Here is a 20,727-nt window from a genome sequence, read left to right on the forward strand (position 1 = left end):
ACGTACTTTCCACGCTATGAAAAGGATATGTCCGCGTTATTAGGACAGATTCAGTTTAAGATACTTTTCAAGCCCCAGCACTGATGTATAAACGTACTAACGCCTGATGAACCTTAACGTACTTTCCACGCTATGAAAAGGATATGTGCACGTTATAAGGACAGATTAAGTTTAACATACTTTTCAAGCCCCAACACTGATGTATAAACGTAATAACGCCAGATGAACCTTAACGTTCTTTCCACGCTATGAAAAGGATATGTGCACGTTATAAGGACAGATTAAGTTTAACATACTTTTCAAGCCCCAACACTGATGTATAAACGTAAAATCGCAAGATTAACCTTAACGTACTTTCCACGCTATGAAAAGGATATGTCCACGTTATTAGGAAAGATTCAGTTTAACATACTTTTCAAGCCCCAGCACTGATGTATAAACGTACTAACGCCTGATGAACCTTAACGTACTTTCCACGCTATGAAAAGGATATGTGCACGTTATAAGGACAGATTAAGTTTAACATACTTTTCAAGCCCCAGCACTGATGTATAAACGTAATAACGCCAGATGAACCTTAACGTTCTTTCCACGCTATGAAAAGGATATGTGCACGTTATAAGGACAGATTCAGTTTAACATACTTTTCAAGCCCCAACACTGATGTATAAACGTAATAACGCCAGATGAACCTAAACGTTCTTTCCACGCTATGAAAAGGATATGTGCACGTTATAAGGACAGATTAAGTTTAACATACTTTTCAAGCCCCAGCACTGATGTATAAACGTACTAACGCCTGATGAACCTTAACGTACTTTCCACGCTATGAAAAGGACATGTGCACGTTATAAGGACAGATTAAGTTTAACATACTTTTCAAGCCCCAACACTGATGTATAAACGTAATAACGCCAGATGAACCTTAACGTTCTTTCCACGCTATGAAAAGGATATGTGCACGTTATAAGGACAGATTAAGTTTAACATACTTTTCAAGCCCCAACAATGATGTATAAACGTAAAATCGCAAGATTAACCTTAACGTACTTTCCACGCTATGAAAAGGATATGTCCACGTTATTAGGACAGATTCAGTTTAACATACTTTTCAAGCCCCAGCAATGATGTATAAACGTACTAACGCCTGATGAACCTTAACGTACTTTCCACGCTATGAAAAGGATATGTGCACGTTATAAGGACAGATTAAGTTTAACATACTTTTCAAGCCCCAACACTGATGTATAAACGTAATAACGCCAGATGAACCTTAACGTACTTTCCACGCTATGAAAAGGATATGTGCACGTTATAAGGACAGATTAAGTTTAACATACTTTTCAAGCCCCAGCACTGATGTATAAACGTAATAACGCCAGATGAACCTTAACGTTCTTTCCACGCTATGAAAAGGATATGTGCACGTTATTAGGACAGATTAAGTTTAACATACTTTTCAAGCCCCAGCACTGCTGTATAAACGTAATAACACCAGATGAACCTTACCGTACTTTCCACGCTATGAAAAGGATATGTGCACGTTATAAGGACAGATTAAGTTTAACATACTTTTCAAGCCCCAACAATGATGTTTTAACGTAATAACGCCAGATGAACCTTAACGTACTTTCCACGCTATGAAAAGGATATGTGCACGTTATAAGGACAGATTAAGTTTAACATACTTTTCAAGCCCCAACAATGATGTATAAACGTAATAACGCCAGATGAACCTTAACGTACTTTCCACGCTATGAAAAGGATATGTGCACGTTATAAGGACAGATTAAGTTTAAGATACTTTTCAAGCCCCAGCACTGATGTATAAACGTAATAACGCCAGATGAACCTTAACGTTCTTTCCACGCTATGAAAAGGATATGTGCACGTTATATGGACAGATTAAGTTTAACATACTTTTCAAGCCCCAACACTGATGTATAAACGTAATAACGCCAGATGAACCTTAACGTACTTTCCACGCTATGAAAAGGATATGTGCACGTTATAAGGACAGATTAAGTTTAACATACTTTTCAAGCCCCAGCACTGATGTATAAACGTAATAACGCCAGATGAACCTTAACGTACTTTCCACGCTATGAAAAGGATATGTGCACGTTATAAGGACAGATTAAGTTTAACATACTTTTCAAGCCCCAACAATGATGTTTTAACGTAATAACGCCAGATGAACCTTAACGTACTTTCCACGCTATGAAAAGGATATGTGCACGTTATAAGGACAGATTAAGTTTAAGATACTTTTCAAGCCCCAACAATGATGTATAAACGTAATAACGCCAGATGAACCTTAACGTACTTTCCACGATATGAAAAGGATATGTGCACGTTATAAGGACAGATTAAGTTTAACATACTTTTCAAGCCCCATCATTGATGTATAAACGTAATAACGCCAGATGAACCTTACCGTACTTTCCACGCCCTGCAAGTTTCAAGACCAGATGCACGACGCTTTCATTTGATGACAATGATGTAAGGGCGGTATGTCTTATGGAAATTTTAAAAAAATTCAAACAAATACGGAGTTAATCACACTCGGGACTACTTGTGCTGCATGGCTATTGTTGATAGGCCTATTTTACACAACCTTTATGAGACCGAATTCTCTTCTAGAGATAATAGGATTTACCAGAATATCAAACGACCTTATACCGGGACAACGTGTGTTATCCTATCTCTCCTGATATGCTTATCTGTGAAGTTTCCATAGGTTATAAATAACGGGCATTGGTAGTTAGTCCATAAAACAGCTGACCCATTCTTACGACTAGTGGAGATGGCAGATCTTGGTCTACTGGTGTTGCTGGCTTGCGTTGGGGTGTCCCAGGCTTTGAACAATGGCGTCGCCCTGACCCCGCCCATGGGTTTCCTGGACTGGGAGAGGTTTCGGTGTAACACGGACTGCGTCAATGACCCGGATAACTGTATCAGGTATGTTTTGTAACAAGATACCTGAAACTGGATCAACGTTCCTTGTGGTTACTGAGGAGACCTTTGAAACCTTATAAATTGAATTTCAAATGCTAAATATATTAACGAAATATTGGGGTAAACGTTCGTTGAAGCAGGTATGCAAAGTTTCGGGGGGGGGGGGGGGGGGGGATGGGGCATATGGCAAGGCATACATGATTCCTTAACGTAACCTAAACTGAAGTTCTGCAGAGATGTCGTAAATGAGAAATGTTTGCAGTAACAGGACGGAATAGAACAGAATGTCACTTCTGACAGAACAAAACATTTCTCTCTGGCGGAGTACATCAGCATACAAGGTACAAACAGTATTATAGAGGCGGAAAGGGGTTAATCGAGAGGTTTTTTAAGACATATTTACATAATTTCTTTTGACTAGATATCTAATGGCAGTTAAATGATTGCTGAAATTGTAACATATTTGATCATTATGAACATCATTTTGGAATTGGGGCGGTCGGGTAGCCTAGTGGTTAAAGCGTTCGCTCGTCACGCCGAAGACCCGGGTTCGATTCCCGACATGGATACAATGTGTAAAGCCCATTTCTGGTGTCCCCCGCCGTGATATTGCTGGAATATTGCTAAAAGCGGCGTAAAACCATACTCACTCCACTCACTCATTTTGGAATTGCATTTTTCGCCTTGTTCATCGAAATATTTGCATTTATAAATATAGTGGAATCCATCTTCAATGCCAGTGAGTTTTATTCGATCTTCCAGTATCTATTGGCAAACAATGTCAAGATGTCTTAAGGAAAAGCATCTTAAGGGATACACCAAAGACCAATTCTCCATAAACTATCAAAGCCTTTTTAAAATCTATCAATCTTCAAAACACTTTCTATTTTTATTACTTTGAACAACTCGATTAAACTGTGGATTGTCAATGTATGAGCGGTAGTAGAACATTTAAGTCTAAACCTGCTTGTGCTGTTGAATGTTCCAAAAAAGTATTTATTTCAGACCCTAAAATATGTGTGAATAATTAACAGAAAAAGCTATAAAAACTGACTGGACGATAATTTTGCAGGGACGGACGATTCCAAAAAGGAATACGTCTAAGCAGATGGGTGGCGTGGTTTATCATGGCCTTTTATCACCTGTCACAGATTATGTTCACAGCATTCATGTAGCGCTGTATAGTCATCTGGTTTATCTTCATGGACCTTCAAGGTCATGGTTTGTGTATTTATATATAGTGAGTTCCGGCATTCGTCAGAATCATTTTGACAACAAACACTACAAAGTGTCCTGGCTTACGACCAGTCCTTGGGATTTATCTTTGGGATAGAATATTTTTTCAACTATGAGTTTTTTCCTGGTATTCCTTTCATAAATTATCAAGTTTGCTGTGTTCTTTTATAATTTCCTGGATACATGATGCATCGTAGATCCTTTTCTGCTTATGACGCTTGGTCAGTCAGCATAACTATGATCGCGGGTTCCAGAGTAGGTGCAAACAACCATGATCGCGGGTTCCACTGTAGTGACAAACAACCGTGATCGTGGGTTCCACCATAGTGACAAACGACCATGATCGTGGGTTCCACCACAGTGACAAACAACCATGATCGTGGGTTCCACCATAGTGACAAAAGACCATGATCGTGGGTTCCACCATAGTGACAAACGGCCATGATCGTGGCTTCCACCATAGTGACAAACAACCGTGATCGCGGGTTCCACCGTAGTGACAAACAACTATGATCGCGGGTTCCTCCGTAGTGACAAACAACCATGATCGTGGGTTTCACCATAGTGACAAACGACCATGATCGTGGGTTTCACCGTGGTGACAAACGACCATGATCGTGGGTTTCACCGTAGTGACAAACGACAATGATCGTGGGTTTCATCGTGGTGACAAACGACCATGATCGTGGGTTTCACCGTGGTGACAAACGACCATGATCGTGAGTTTCACCGTGGTGACAAACGACCATGATCGTGGGTTTCACCGTGGTGACAAACGACCATGATCGTGGGTTTCACCGTGGTGACAAACGACAATGATCGTGGGTTTCACCGTGGTGACAAACGACCATGATCGTGGGTTTCACCGTGGTGACAAACGACCATGATCGTGAGTTTCACCGTGGTGACAAACGACCATGATCGTGGGTTTCACCGTGGTGACAAGCGACCATGATCGTGGGTTTCACCGTGGTGACAAACAACCATGATCGTGGGTTTCACCTTAGTTGCAAACAACCATGATCGCGGACTCCAACGTAGCGGCAAACGGGTACCGTCTGCGACACTGTGGGCTTCCCTCAGACAGGTGACCCGGGATGATATCATGAAGTTCTGGTCAAAGATGCGTTACTCATGACATGATAATGTATATATATGCACGTTACTGAAGCGCCCATACCATGCGATGGTACATGCTCAAAGCGTGTCATAAGACAAACGTCAGAACCTGAAATTAGGCATAGCAGGAAGTGAAAAGAAGTGTTTTTATTAGGATAATCAAGCCAAGATATCACTAGACAAGGGCACATGATGCATCAATCGTCATCAGTTTCCTATTTAACACTTCTATGTCCGTTCTTAAACAGGACTGTGTTTGTACATATATTTGTAAATCTCAGTCAACAAAAGATGTGAAGAAAACGCGAATTTGTTGGATTGTTTTGCAACAATTTGTGAAGCATTGTGGGCCAAGAAAATAATTCAAATGACTGGGGTTTTGTGTTTCGGGCTTTAGGGTTGTGCTTTAGGAGATGCGAGGTGAGAAATTTCTCTTTGTTTTTTCGGGGTTCAGGGTGGTAGATGTGTCAGTGTGGCTTGGGGCGTTTGGAAAGGTTGACAGGTCGAAGGTTGTGTTTAGTCATTCTTACGTGTGCTCCAACACAACTTATCACCGCAACATACTTAATTTCAGCGAGAAGTTGTTCATGAAGATGGCAGACATTATTGCGGAGGAGGGTTACCGCGAGCTCGGCTACGAATACATCGGCATCGACGACTGCTGGCCCTCCAAATCCCGGGACGCTGATGGTAACCTCGTGGCAGATCCAGAGAGGTTCCCTAATGGAATCCTAGGTCTCTCTGAATATGTAAGAAAATAATTCATGATAAAAAATACATTGCAAATACATTTCACACCATGTTCAAGATCTACTTGAATGATCCACCAATGATCGTATAAAAAGTAAGAAGAGGGCTTTATCAATCTTTGGAGCGTTCTAATAATTATGGCATTGATAAGCATAAATGAGCATTGATAATGGACTTATCATGTTGCCGAAGCATTGCAAATAACATAAAGCTACACAACTGTTGAAGGCGACAAGATTCTCTTCACAGGTCCATTCCCGTGGGCTAAAACTGGGTATCTATGAAGACGTTGGTACCAAGACCTGCGCAGGGTACCCTGGGAGTCAGGACTACATTAAGCAAGACGCCGAGACATTTGCAAAATGGGAACTAGATTTACTCAAGTTTGATGGCTGTAACACAGACCCGAACCGCTCGGCAATACGTAAGATATTACTTTTACCAGCCTCGAATAGACGTTTTATTCATTCTTCATCTTATCTATTATAGAAAGTATGGACAGGTCATGCGTTGTGTCTTGTGATGCGAAAATACACATCACGTACCTAACACATGTAACCTAGTGTGTCGATCTAAGTGATTCAAAGGCGAGTGCTGGTTTCCCCCGCAGTGATATTGCTGGAATATTGCTAAAAGCCACGTAAAACCATACTCACTCACTCACTCAAGGTTGAGTGATTTTGGTTTAACACCGCTTTGGACAATATTTCTGTTATATAATGGCAGGTCAGTTTAATGTCGGTGGACAGCCCGATGTGATCCACGTCTAAGACGTTGTACACTTTGGCGTAATACAAACAACATTGTTGACGTAATATAAATATGAATTGTGACGTCATATATAATTGTTGAAACATGTTGGCCTCGTTAGTTTCGAACTAAAATTACTTCTTCATCACAGCTTAATACTGATAAAAAAAAGAAATAGTCACCGTCGAGTGTGTATCCTACTGTTTTTACGATTTCATACATTTGGCCTGCTCCATGACAATTCAATGCTGTCTGAATATGCTTTCTTTGGGTATTTTCAGGAGGAGAGTACTTTGCAAAAATGACCAGGAGTATTCCTTAAGTCTTATGTAGGACATTGTATGTTTTAGATTTCCCCTTAATGAGTCAAAGTCTGAACGCGACTGGCCGACCTATCCTCTACACGTGCGAATGGTGGAGTGGAGACCAGACCCAGGTATATATATTACAAGTAGAGATTGCTGCAGCGCAAACCGTCAACCACCGCACGAAACGGTATGAATCAAACATTACATACAGTGAACTACAATACTGTGCTAAACTATGCACAGCAAGCACCATACATGTGATTATGAAGACAACTATGTGTTGTTTATTGATTAGAGGTCTGGTATTAAATCGTGTTGAACAATAAGTTGCAATAGCAGTGTGAAGGGAGAAAGATTGAGTGAGCGTTACATGATTGACCTGAATTCCTCCTGGAACCTTTCTCTCTAGCTGATTGAATAACATACGATACATTGCAAAGGTAGTGTCAATAGCGCCATTGAGGAGGATAATCACTCACTCTCAGGGATACAACTTGAATAAGAGACGATGCACAGCTTTGCAAGGCCTGTGCGTGATAAAGCTCTATTCTACGCTTAATAGATAAAAGAGATACAAATTCCATGGATTATCTACATTAAGAAACTTGAATAAGTCTCAGAATGTGACAGGCGATTGATTAAAACATGTCCAGATTAAGTCACTCTCATTTCATTTTAAAAACCCAAATTGTTTTAGAAGAACCAAAATGGCGCTCTCCTTCAGTCAAAATTAAACTAACCCTTATACACGTTAAATGAACTAGGTTTACAAGTCTATACAAATTGCTACAAAGGATGTACACAATACAGTGACAGTACACAATGTAATGGCAGTACAAATACAATTGCAGTGTAGCATATGATAGCAGTGGTAGTAATATTCACCTAGCAGCAACAGTGGTCAAGCTTCCAAAATAGCCTAAGCTGGATGTCTAGGGTGAAAAAGATTCCAGATTACACTCGACTCCAAAAAGCATCTAAATATAGTAACTTCCACACCACTGCATACGTTAGAGTGTATAACATTCCTGACAACTAACTATTATCAAAAGACAATGCTATGAGCTTCTTCTGACTCTCAACTTCAAATTAAAAAATTATTGTGATATAATTGCAACATTGTTCAACAATAAATTACACTGCCATATAACCATATCTGCAAATTCTACCACCATTTGGAAATAACTTGTTATCCATTACTATAATAAACATCAAATTCTGTTCCACAATATAGTGGTTTCGAATCCCAGTTCGCCCTGATTATACTCCTTGGTTTTTAAGCATCACCCCCGTGCTCGTGGGTTTCTCTAAAGTTTTAAATGTTTTAGACCTGCGTCACTTCGGGCTTTCCTAACACAACAACCCAATTCACCGTTCATCAGTAATGTTTTTTTGTGCTGTATTGCAATATCCTAAACTAGTTGACTTCAAAAATTGTTAATGGTACGTGCGTTTTTCCAGCACTCCCACTACACCCGCAACAGCGAGTACTGCAACAGCTGGAGGACCTTCAACGACTTAGAGGACAGCTGGCCCTCCGTCCTCGGCGTGATCCAACACTATGCCAAAAACGCCGGGGATTTCATCTCAGTATCAGGTCCAGGGTCCATCAACGATCCAGATGAGGTAATGGGGGAGAACATGCATTAATTGACAGCGTAATACCATCTTATCCCTTGTCATTTTACCTATGTCTGATTAAAACCCTTTTTTTTTTATCTAAACGTGTTTTCACCTTTAATCGTCCATGTCGCTCATGTTTTTTCTCTCTCTCGCCCCCAGTCCCCCTTTCGATACTGTTGGTCTTACTCTCCTCACCTCTCGTATATATCTGTATATTCCCACTCCTTCCCACACTCTTCCTTTATGTCTCACGTTATCGTTGTCTCTCTTCCCACGTCGCGTTTCTGTTTCATGCCCTCTCTCTCGTTTCCCTATGACGAAATCACTGTTTTTCGCTCTCCGTTAGGTTTACTCTCTCCCTCTCTCTCTCTCTCTCTCTCTCTGTGTCTCTGTCTCTCTCTTAGTCTGTCTGTCTCTCTCTCTCACTCTACTCTCTCGCTCTCCTCCTCTCACACTCTCACTTCTCTCTCTCCTCTCCTCACACTCTCACCTGTCTCTCTCCTCTGTTGCTCTCCTCTCTCGCTCTCCTCACTCACACTCTCACCTGTCTCTCTCTCTCTCGCTCTCCTCTCTCTGACACTCTCACCTGTCTCTCTCACTCGCTTTCCTCTCTCTCATACTCTCACCTGTCTCTCACTCTCCTCTCTCTCATATTCTCACCTGTCTCTCTCTCCTCTCTCTCATACTCTCACCTGTCTCTCACTCTCCTCTCTCTCATATTCTCACCTGTCTCTCTCTCCTCTCTCTCATACTCTCACCTGTCTCTCTCTCCTCTCTCGCTCTCCTTTCTTGCTCTCCTCTCTCTCACACTCTCACCTTCTCTCTCTCCTCTCTCGCTCTCCTTTCTCGCTCTCCTTTATCTCTCACACTCTCACCTGTCCCTCTCTCACGCTCTAACCTGTCTCTCTCACTCGTTCTCCTCTCTCCCATACTCTCACCTGTCTCTCACTCTCCTCACTCTCTCATACTCTCACCTGTTTCTCTCTCCTCTCTCTCATACTGTCAACTGTCTCTCACTCTCCTCTCTCTCATACTCTCACCTGTCTCTCTCTCTTCTCTTGCCCTCCTCTCTCTCAAACTCTCACCTGTCTCTCACCTGTCTATCTCCCCTCTCTCGCTCTCCTCTCTCTAACACTCTCACCTGTCTTTCTCTTTCGCTCTCCTCTCTCTCACAATCTCACCTGTCTCTCTCTCAAACTCTCAGCTGTCTCTCTCTCCTCTTTCGCTCTCCTTTCTCGCTCTCCTCTCTCTAACACTTTCACCTGTCTCTCTGTCTCATACTCTCACTGTCTCTCTCTTCTCTCTTTCTCTCATACTATCACCTGTCTCTCTCTCCTCTCTCGCTCTCCTCTCTCTCACTCTCATCTGTCTCTCTCTCAAACTCTCACCTGTCGCGCTCTCTTCTCTCGCACTCTCACCTGTCTCTCACTCTCATACTCTCACCTGTCTCTCTCTCCTCTCTCTCTTCTCTCTCTCATACTCTCACCTGTCTCTCTCTCCCCCTCGCTCTCCTTTCTCGCTCTCCTTTCTCTCACACTCTCACCTGTCTCTCTCTCATACTCTCACCTGTCTCTCTCTCCTCTCTCTCTTCTCTCTCTCATACTCTCACCTGTCTCTCTCTCCTCTCTCGCTCTACTTTCACGCTCTTCTCTCTCTCACAATCTCACCTGTCTCTCTCTCCTCCCTCGCTCTCCTTTCTCGCACTTATCTCTCTCACACTCTCACGTCTCTCTCTCTCATACTCTAACTTGTCTCTCTCTCCCCCTCTCGCTCTCCCCTCTCTCTCTCTCACTATCACATGTCTCGCTCTCCTCTCTCGCTCTACTTTCTCGCTCTCCTCTCTCTCACACTCTCACCTGTCTCTCTCTCCTCTCTCGCTCTCCTCTCGCTCATACACGTAGGTATAATGAGAGCAAGAGGATTCGGTTTCATTTGGCCTGGAAACGCGCATCATGAACTGTCATATTTTGCCTGACGACCTGTCGTGTTTCAGCTGATTATCGGGGACTTCAGTCTGAGTTATGACCAGGAGAAGGTTCATTTCGGGATGTGGGCGATGTTTGCCGCCCCACTCTACATATCCGCAGATCTGAGGACCATGAGACCACAGGCCAAGTCCATTCTACAGAACAAGGGCGTCATTGCCATCAACCAGGACCCACTCGTAAAGGGAGCTAAGATGATAAAGGAGGTGAGAGGAACTCCAAACGAACCCCTTGTCTCTTTTGAAATATTGAACTGATTGAAAGATTGAACTGATTGAAAGATTGATCTGATTGAAAGATTGAACAGATTGAAAGATTGAACAGATTGAAAGATTGATCTGATTGAAAGATTGAACCATTCAACGATTGAAAGATTGGACAAATAGAAAGATTAAACAGATTGAAAGATTGAATAGATTGTACAATTGAATCGATTGAACAATTGAATATATTGAAAGATTCAACAGATTGAAAGATTGAACAGATTGAATAGATTGAAAGTTTGAAGAGATCGAAAGATTGAACAGATTGAACAGATTGAACAGATTGAAAGATTGAAAGATTGAAAGATTGAATTGATTGAAATAGTGAACAGGTTGAAATATTGAATAGATTGAAAGATTGAACAAATTGAATAGATTGGAAAATTGAACGATTGAACGATTAAACGATTTTACTACACATATCACTGGAAGAACGATTCCAAGCTTGAAAATTACACAGAATGAAGGTACATTCCATACTGTCTATGTGTGAAGTTTCAGTCACATTACCCCATTTTCAATCAAGACTCGGTTTATTCTGTTACCGAACTCATAGCTCGAGTAGCAATGCACTGGTCATGCCATGAATTACCGTAAACCGTTTAACGTCAGACCCCGCCGCAAATAATTCGTCCAACATGACGTCCGGTTTTATTCTCTGCTGACCAGAAATGAGGAATACACTATTTGATATGAAAACAAACGGAACCAACTATGATCTCGTCTGCCGCCATCTTGTGTTGTGCCATGAGATTGTCACGTGAACGAAACTAGTTTCAATGTGGATTGTTGCTTTGCCGGCCGCGGTCCCAGCCGAATGACCCCTTTCCCCAGGAATACGGGTTGCATTTGATTGCAATCGAATTGCAATTGGATAGCTTTTTGGTGTGAAGTCTGCGATAGTTTGTATGATGTGGGGATCAATATAGCCAACATCATAAAGCTGTAATTCCAGGTTTGAATAGATTGAATGGATTGAATGGACAGACAGATTGAATAGATTAAAAGATTGAATGGATTGAAAGATTGAACGATTGAACGATTGAACGACTGAAAAGATTGTGTCGGTATGTGTGTGTGTTGGTGTGTGTGTGTGTGTTGGTGTCGGTATGTGTGTGTGTTGGTGTCGGTGTGTGTGTGTGTGTTGGTGTCGGTGTGTGTTGGTGTCGGTATGTGTGTGTGTGTGTGTTGGTGTCGTGTGTGTGAGTGTTGGTGTCGGTGTGTGTGGGGGGGGGGGGGGGGGGGGGGGGGGAGGGGGAGGTGTCTTTGTCTGTCTGTGTCTGTATGTGTCTGTATCGGTGTCTTTGTCTGCTTGTGTCGGTGTCTATGTCGGTGTCTACATGTGCATAGTTCTGTTTTCACGAATGTATTTTCTCTGTCCAATGCAGATTCAAAACGTGCAGGTCTGGCTGAAACCTTTGGTCAAACCCGGAAGTTATGCAGTAGCTTTCTTCAACCCGAACTCAGCTGGAACACCAACACGCATGTCCTTGACCCTAGCGGACATCACATTGGCCAATCAGAATGGCTATAACGTTACTAACGTTTTTGATGACGTCAGTATGGGCATGTACAAGCCGAGCGGTCAGTTCAATGTGACTGTCAACCCTACGGGGATTGTGCTGGTCCGGGCAATGCCTCTTTGATATGCATAGCATAAGGCAATATTATCTCACCGATGTTTAAAGGTCATTTGTACATAAATACTAAAACACGTGAGGATTAGCTTGGCCTGTTTTTGTGCGATAAAAACTGAAGGTTCCTTATGCATAGGACATTTAATGCTGTAGATGAAATGAAGATTTCATGTGTCCGTTTACATTGAAATGAAATCGACTAATGACGTGCTGTAAGTCCATTTTTGGAGAATATACACATAAACATATATACACATACATATATTTCAGTGAAACGTGACACTACGTTACAGATCTTCCAATGGTGTTCATATTGAGGTCATAGAGGTCTAATTTTACAGAGGTCTAACTTTATATCAGGATATAAGACAGAAGAACAGAGAGAGACCGTGTACACATTCCGCAAACACAAGATCCCAGAACCATTTGTAACGCTCTCGCCACCCACCTTGATACATGCGCAGCTGGGAAAGACATCAAGTTTAAGATATTCCCCTTTCACCAACTACATACTAATGATGTTACAATGACTAAAATTAAAGAACAACATTTCATAACTATTCGACGTCACAATTGGAAAACTGTCACATTAGGACGTCACAATTGGAAAACTGTAACATTGGAAAAATGTAACATTGGAACGTCAAAGCAACGTCACATGAACTGTAACAAATGACGTCCCAGAAGATGTCAATGATGCATGTTCGAAGGATTTTTGCGAGTGTGTGTGTGTGTTCGTGCGTTCGTGCGTGCGTGCGTGCGTGCGTGCGTGCGAGCGTACGTGTGTGAACTTCATAGAAATTGCGTGAGATCTGCCTAACGTGAAATAACCTTGAAATAAATTCGCTGGCGACAGAAATCTAGTTGTAGTTTTACAGTAGTCGTTAACGTTGTATTGTGTAGTCATTCGGACAATGTTGCAGATGGCAGCAGGAGGAGGATCTAGTAACAGCTGAAAGGCGTATTCGTGAAAACAGGTTGAAAAGTACTCCAGTGATTGTTATGTTACCTTGTCAATAACAGTCCTTAAAAACAAGTGGTTGATAGAATAAGCACAATGACCAAACCACACAATCGGGTTATAACGAACATCAAATGTCACGCATTGCATCCTTATACCAGAGCGGACTTCATTATTCTCTCTGAAAAGCAAAACGCTTAGAAATTGTTAGGAAAGTTACTGGATGTGTTCATATGAATGAGAGTTTAGGGACCATCCATTTAATATTCTGGCTTTGGGGCTGGGAGTTTGTATTGAGACCAGCTTACAGCTGTTTTCAGTTACGGCTGCAAAACCAGATATTTGTTTATTAAGACTGTGAGCCAATATTTTTTTTATGAACAACACATTGCAACAATGTAATTTTTGTGGAAAACTATTTCTTTCTTTTGTCCAATATGAATTGTCATGAACACAATTAATTATTTTCGATAAAATCCTAAAGAAACACACCCTATTCATCACCCACTCCACTCAAGAAGAAGAAGGAGACGAGAATGAAAAAGTTTTATCAGAATGACGTATATTACATATACATAGGAATAATCTTTTTAATTATTAAACCTGTTACATATGTCCCAAGCACTCTGTCTCTGGTCGTAGGATGCGACTAAGATGGATCAGGTGATTAGGCTCGATGACTTGCTTGGTTGTGTGACATGACGGGAACCAGTCGTTTGCCTGGCCAAGACTCGCGTTTCACAGGTGGACGTTATGCTGCTGGAATACTGCTGAGTGATGCGTAGAACAATATTCACTCTCTCACAGATGCTGACGCTCTATATGTTTATCGTTCTGCATGGAACCTGCGAAGAATTGACAATCTTACAGGACAGCATGTGGCAATGTTACAGTGCGTAGTTGAGGCAAGGTTACAGTGTGTGGCTGTGGCAATCTTACAGTGTGAGGCTGTGGCAATGTTACAGTGTGAGGCTGTGTCAATGTTACAGTGTGTGGCTGTGGCAATATTACAGTGTGTGGCTGTGTAAATGTTACAGTGTGTGGCTGTGTCAATGTTACAGTGTGTGGCTGTGTCAATGTTACAGTGTGTTGCTGTGTTACATGTTACAGTGTGTGGCTGTGGTAATGTTACAGTGTGTGGCTGTGTCAATGTAACAGTGTGTTGCTTTGTCAATGTTACAGTGTGTGGCTGTGGTAATGTGACAGTGTTTGGCTGTGGCAATGTTACAGTGTGTGGCTGTGTCAATGTTACAGGACAGTGTGAGGCTGTGTCAATGTTACAGTGTGAGGCTGTGTCAATGTTACAGTGTGAGGCTGTGTCAATGTTACAGTGTGTTGCTGTGTCAATGTTACAGTGTGAGGCTGTGTCAATGTGACAGTGTTTGGCTGTGTCAATGTTACAGTGTGAGGCTGTGTCAATGTTACAGTGTGAGGCTGTGTCAATGTTACAGTGTGTTGCTGTGTCAATGTTACAGGATGTGGCTGTGTCAATGTTACAGTGTGAGGCTGTGTCAATGTTACAGTGTGAGGCTGTGTCAATGTTACAGTGTGTTGCTGTGTCAGTGTTACAGTGTGAGGCTGTGTCAATGTTACAGTGTGAGGCTGTGTCAATGTTACAGTGTGAGGCTGTGTCAATGTGACAGTGTTTGGCTGTGTCAATGTTACAGTGTGAGGCTGTGTCAATGTTACAGTGTGAGGCTGTGTCAATGTAACAGTGTGTTGCTTTGTCAATGTTACAGTGTGTGGCTGTGTCAATGTTACAGTGTGAGGCTGTGTCAATGTTACAGTGTGTGGCTGTGTCAATGTTACAGTGTGAGGCTGTGTCAATGTTACAGTGTGTTGCTGTGTCAATGTTACAGGATGTGGCTGTGTCAATGTTACAGTGTGAGGCTGTGTCAATGTTACAGTGTGAGGCTGTGTCAATGTTACAGTGTGTTGCTGTGTCAATGTTACAGTGTGAGGCTGTGAAAATGTTACAGTGTTTGGCTGTGGCAATATTACAGGATGTGGCTGTGTCAATGTTACATGACAGTGTGAGGCTGTGGCAATGTTACAGTGTGTTGCTGTGTCAATGTTACAGTGTGTGGCTGTGGCAATGTTACAGGATGTGGCTGTGTCAATGTTACAGGACAGTGTGAGGCTGTCAATGTTACAGTGTGCGGCTGTGTCAAAGTTACAGTGTGTAGCTGTGGCAATGTTACAGTGTGAGGCTATGGAAATGTTACAGAACAGTGTGTGGCTGTGGCAATGTTACAGGACAGTGTGTAGCTGTGTCAATGTAACAGTTTGAGGCTGTGTCAATGTTACAATGTGTGGCTGTGGCAATGTCACTGGACAGTGTGTTGCTATGTCAATGTTACAGAACAGTTTGAGGTTGTGGCAATGTTACAGGACAGAGTGTGGCTGTGGCAATGTTACAGTGAGTTGCTGTGGCATTTTTACAGTGTGAGTCTATGGAAATGTTACTGGACAGTGTGTAGCTGTGGCAATGTTACAGGACAGTGTGTGGCTGTGGCAACGTTACAGGGCAGTGTGTGGCTCTGTGAATGTTACAGTGCGAGGCTGTGGCAATGTTACAGTGTGTGGCTGTGGCAATGTTACAGTGTGGCATATGGAAACGTTACAGAACAGTGTGATGTTGTGGCAATGTTACAGGACAGTGTGTGGCTGTGTCAATGTTACAGTTTGAGGTTGTGTTAATGTTACAGTTTGAGGCTGTGGCAATTTTACAGGACTGTGTGAGGCTGTGACAATGTGACAGGACACACACACATACTCACACACATTCACACACACATAAATACTCTCTCTTTCTCTCTCTCTATCTCTCTCTCTCTCTCTCTCTCTCTCTCACACACACACACACACACACACACACACACACACACACGTGCGCACTCAAACCGAGTGCTCCTTTTGTGGCTGCTCTTATCAATTTGGTTCCGTCTACACACATACGGGCATATTGATGAACAAAGTCAACTTGACACAAGTTTTCCCCCATTATTATTGTAGGAACAAATTTAATCGAAAGATCGTTCTCCATACGTGGAAAGGTCACGTTGGCCAACATAGTGGAACAGGATCACAGTTGTGGAACGGATCACAGTAAGGAGTTAGTTTCGACAGCGTTTAATTAGTAATCTGCTTAAATTTCCATGTTGTTTCTAACATAAATAATTTAAGGACAGGACGTCGGGAACATTTGGCGAAAGAGGAAAAGCAGAACTTCAAATCGTAAAGATGATGTTTATTTAGGATGAAATAACTGTTTTTGTTTTTTCTTATTCAAATTAGGTACGACTGATGTCTGAGAGGATATATTTGCCTTCAATACAATTCCCTCCATCATTGAATATGGAAAGGAAGCCTTGTGGTCAAAGCGTTCGCTCATCACGTCAATGACCCGGGATCAATTTCCCACATGGGTACAATGTGTGAAGCATGCTGTCCCCTGCCGCGATATTGCTGGAATATTGCTAAAAGCGGCGTAAAACTCACTCACTCACTCACTATATTTCAATGACATGGCACCTGCAACCTTTGTGTTTGCAACCTTGTGAGTGTACCACGAGGCTACTGGGGCGCTGATGAGCCACAATTCTCTGGGGGTTTTTTCAATAACAAAACGCACGCACGCGCCTTTCATTCTGAATGTTTTGCATGTCCAGACACACGTGTATTGAAGGAGATCGTACCTTAAATTGGACCACTAACAAACAGAAAAGGGAGAGTTGTTTACAGTTACATACAAAACAAATACTAAAACGGACTGCATATTGTGAGTCTAGATTCATTTATTCAACGGCATCAATAAGAAATATTTCAGAAACCTCTAAAATTACTTTTTTGACTATTTACTATTGTACCTTTTCTATTGATTTCCTAAACGTAATGTTTTTATTTTATTAAATATATATTATTAATTATGAATTAGGGTTTGACATTTCCAGGGCTATAAATCATGTTGTTATTCAAGACTAAACATAATCTAATAAGAACAAAGATAAAATTATTTTTTTTGTAAAGAGAATTGTGTACTGCTTTTTATTATTACTTAAAAGATACTTTCAATGTATTCTACCAACAGCACTTATACATGTACCAAAAACCAAATAATATAATTTTAATCAGTGTGTGTGTGTGTGTGTGTGTGTGTGTGTGTGTGTGTGTGTGTGCGTGCGTGCGTGCGCGCGTTGGATTTAACGCCGCTTTAAGAACTATTTAATATCTAACATGGCGTGTCAGCTTAATGTGGAAGGAAGTCCTAAGTGATGCAGGTCGTTGGTGAAACCAACAATCACGGTGCTGACAAACAAAGAACTATAATTCTAACCCAGGACTGGGTCACCTGTAAAGTTTTAAAAAACAATCAACTGTTCCCATCCACAAAGGTAGCAGTGATGGAATGTTTCGGAGGTGGGTATTCTTGATCTAAGTTCGCGTCACGGCCCTTATGAATAACTTGTGTAATGTGTTCAGACAGATCAACAGATCAAGGGCAAGGAGAACGGTCACCTGCACACGATATAAGTCAAACTGATACTGCTTCTGACTTCGTGTCAGACAATGTAGGTAAGCGGAATGTTGTCTGATTTCCTAACAGGTGCCCTCCTCTCCCTCCCAAAAAATCCACATTTCTCAGTTATTTTACGCTCCTCAGTGACTGATGCTCCCGTCATCTTGCCTCTCGGATGAAACATATTTCTAGACTCAGTACGGATTCAGTAAGGAGATCTTATAACGCCTCTTTGAACAGTTTTTCAGTTATATTTCAGCTTAATGTCGGAGGAACGTCAAAATTGATCCAGGTCATGTATGTTGTCCAGTTTGATGTTTGACGCCGCACTCAGCAATATTCCAGCTATATGACGGCGGTTTGTAAATAATCGAGTCTGGACCAGACAATCAAGTGATTGATATCATGAACATCTATCTACGCAATTACGATGACATACATCAACCAAGTCAGCGGGCCTGACCACCCGATCCCGTTAGTCGCCTCCAAGTTAGAGACCTACGGGCACGGGTATTATACTGGGCATCGAGGCTGAAGTGCGTGTATGATTGTGCGTGTGTAGAAGCATTTAGGTGAACCTGAGGCAAGCTTATTTTTTTCCAATATTTAACATAAAAAAATAATGTCGAATGATCGGTCTCTGAGACCTTCAATTGAGAGGTCACGTTGGCTGCAAACCAACCAGTACACACAGTTTGTGATGGTTGGTTGGTTGGTTGTTTTACGCCGCACTCAGAAATATTCAAGTTATATGACGTCGGTCTGTAAATAATCGAGTCTGGACCAGACAATCCAGTGATTGATATCATGAGCATCGATCCAAGCAATTGGGATCGATAACATGCTTCAACCATGCGAGCCTGACCACCCGATCCCGTTAGTCGCCACTTACGACAAGCATAGTCGCCTTTTACAACAAGCATGGGTTGCTGAAGACCTATTCACCCCGGGTCTGCACGGGTCAGTTTGTGATTCAGATATTGGCAACATAGCGGAACAGGATCACAGTGAGGATGTTTAATTAGATCAATTAGTTTTCTGCTTGAATCCTCTGTTATCACTTACATTAATAATTCCGGGTAAGAATAAGTATAGAATATATATATATATATATATATATATATATATATATATATATATATATATATATATATATATATATATATATATATATATATATATGTATGTATATGTATATATATATATATATATATATATATATATATATATATATATATAAAGCAAGCCTTTCCATATCCATTAGAAATCTCTGCTATTCCGACTATAACATGAGCATGTGTTGATGAATCACTATCACAAACACATGTAAAGGCAAGTCTATTTTGCGTGTGGGAATCGTCCCCTAAACCTATCAAATTAAACATTCTGATGGTTTATTGAAAGTAGAATTCATCTCCATCATTTGTTTAGATGTGGCTTTTTTCTGCTCGTTCTAGTCATATTCTTGTGAAATTCCTCAATTAATTAAAAATACATTCTTGCAAGAAATTAATATGTGCTAAAAAGGTTATTGAATTGAAAAAAAATCTCTCTCTAAATGATTGACAATAATCTTTGATGTGTTACTGGCTATTCTACCTGGAAATCTTTTTACGAATAGTGAAATCATATACAGTTTTATATGCAGTTTACTTAAATTTCCATCACCGATATTTCCTACAGTCTTTATACCCGTGAACATCCGGGCTAGAAAAAGCCTCCAGCAACCCATGCTTGTCGTAAGAGGCGAGATCCTCAAGTTGGACGTTACTACAGTTACCTGAACGCATTGTCGTCATGGTCAGTTCGCTATGACTTTGTATCTCGCCTTGTCAGCCTCGGCTCATCTCAGGCAAGGAGTGATTGGTCTATCGACGCTTACTCCGAATTGTCTCCATCAGCATTTATACTCGCATAATAAAGAAACCGACACCAGTTTTATAATCACATTAGTTTTACTTACTCTCAGTCATTTATCAATACACGACAGCATCAGACCGGCCAGGCTCGTCACTAAGTTGGGAACTCAGAACGATCGGCTGCAAACCGGGCTCTCCTCTCCTAATGTTGATGGTATCATTGTAAAGTGTTCGGGTCTGGCCGGTCTTTGTCACATGTCCTCATAGATCATTTTGATTGGTTGAGAACAATATCAGACCATGAACTCGTGTTTGTGTTGTGATCAGCAAATTACCGGAACCTACTAACCGATTAAAGATGCCTATTGATTAACACCTCCGAACCTATCCCGAAATAGCCTGTCACTGTCATCGCCCTTTTGATGCCCTGCTTCGGCTTTCTGGCTCCGTCGTTTTTAAAACTATAAAAATATAATATACTATAATAATTTAAAGGTTGACTTTCTTATACTTTTTAAAGGTTATAGGGATGTATTTTTACTTTATATCATTATGCATAATCCAAACCAGGAAGGGGTGAAAACCGCATAGTCCACACGTATCACTGACAAAATAGTGATACGGCGATGATATGGAGTTGCCCGCCCTTGAGTCGCCAATGACAGGTACTTAGTTTACCGAACTCGGTAAGAAAATAATCATCGATCAATCGTGACTAATGTGTCATAAAAGTTGAATTAAGAACAAGAAACATTTTGC

At 41.4% G+C, this 20,727-nt stretch overlaps 1 protein-coding gene across 2 annotated transcripts in view; it reads left to right on the top strand.

The window, feature by feature from the left end:
- The first annotated feature begins 2,706 nt into the window (after positions 1 to 2,706).
- The window catches only part of LOC124148997 (alpha-N-acetylgalactosaminidase-like), a 67,112-nt gene continuing 49,091 nt past the window's right edge, over positions 2,707 to 20,727 (top strand). The window contains exons 1-7 of one of the 2 annotated variants that reach the window (XM_046520330.2): positions 2,730 to 2,961; positions 5,888 to 6,062; positions 6,313 to 6,487; positions 7,164 to 7,249; positions 8,583 to 8,747; positions 10,738 to 10,935; positions 12,381 to 13,488. In XM_046520330.2, coding sequence (XP_046376286.2) covers positions 2,807 to 2,961; positions 5,888 to 6,062; positions 6,313 to 6,487; positions 7,164 to 7,249; positions 8,583 to 8,747; positions 10,738 to 10,935; positions 12,381 to 12,638 — 1,212 coding nt within the window. In that variant the 5' untranslated portion in view covers positions 2,730 to 2,806 and the 3' untranslated portion in view covers positions 12,639 to 13,488. Of the gene's footprint in view, positions 2,962 to 5,887; positions 6,063 to 6,312; positions 6,488 to 7,163; positions 7,250 to 8,582; positions 8,748 to 10,737; positions 10,936 to 12,380; positions 13,489 to 20,727 lie in introns of those variants that run through there. The other variant, XM_048389108.1, reaches the window with a different exon arrangement.

This window comes from Haliotis rufescens, unplaced genomic scaffold (assembly GCF_023055435.1).
Source record: "Haliotis rufescens isolate VD_foot unplaced genomic scaffold, xgHalRufe1.0.p SCAF_8, whole genome shotgun sequence".
Lineage (NCBI taxonomy): Eukaryota > Metazoa > Mollusca > Gastropoda > Lepetellida > Haliotidae > Haliotis > Haliotis rufescens.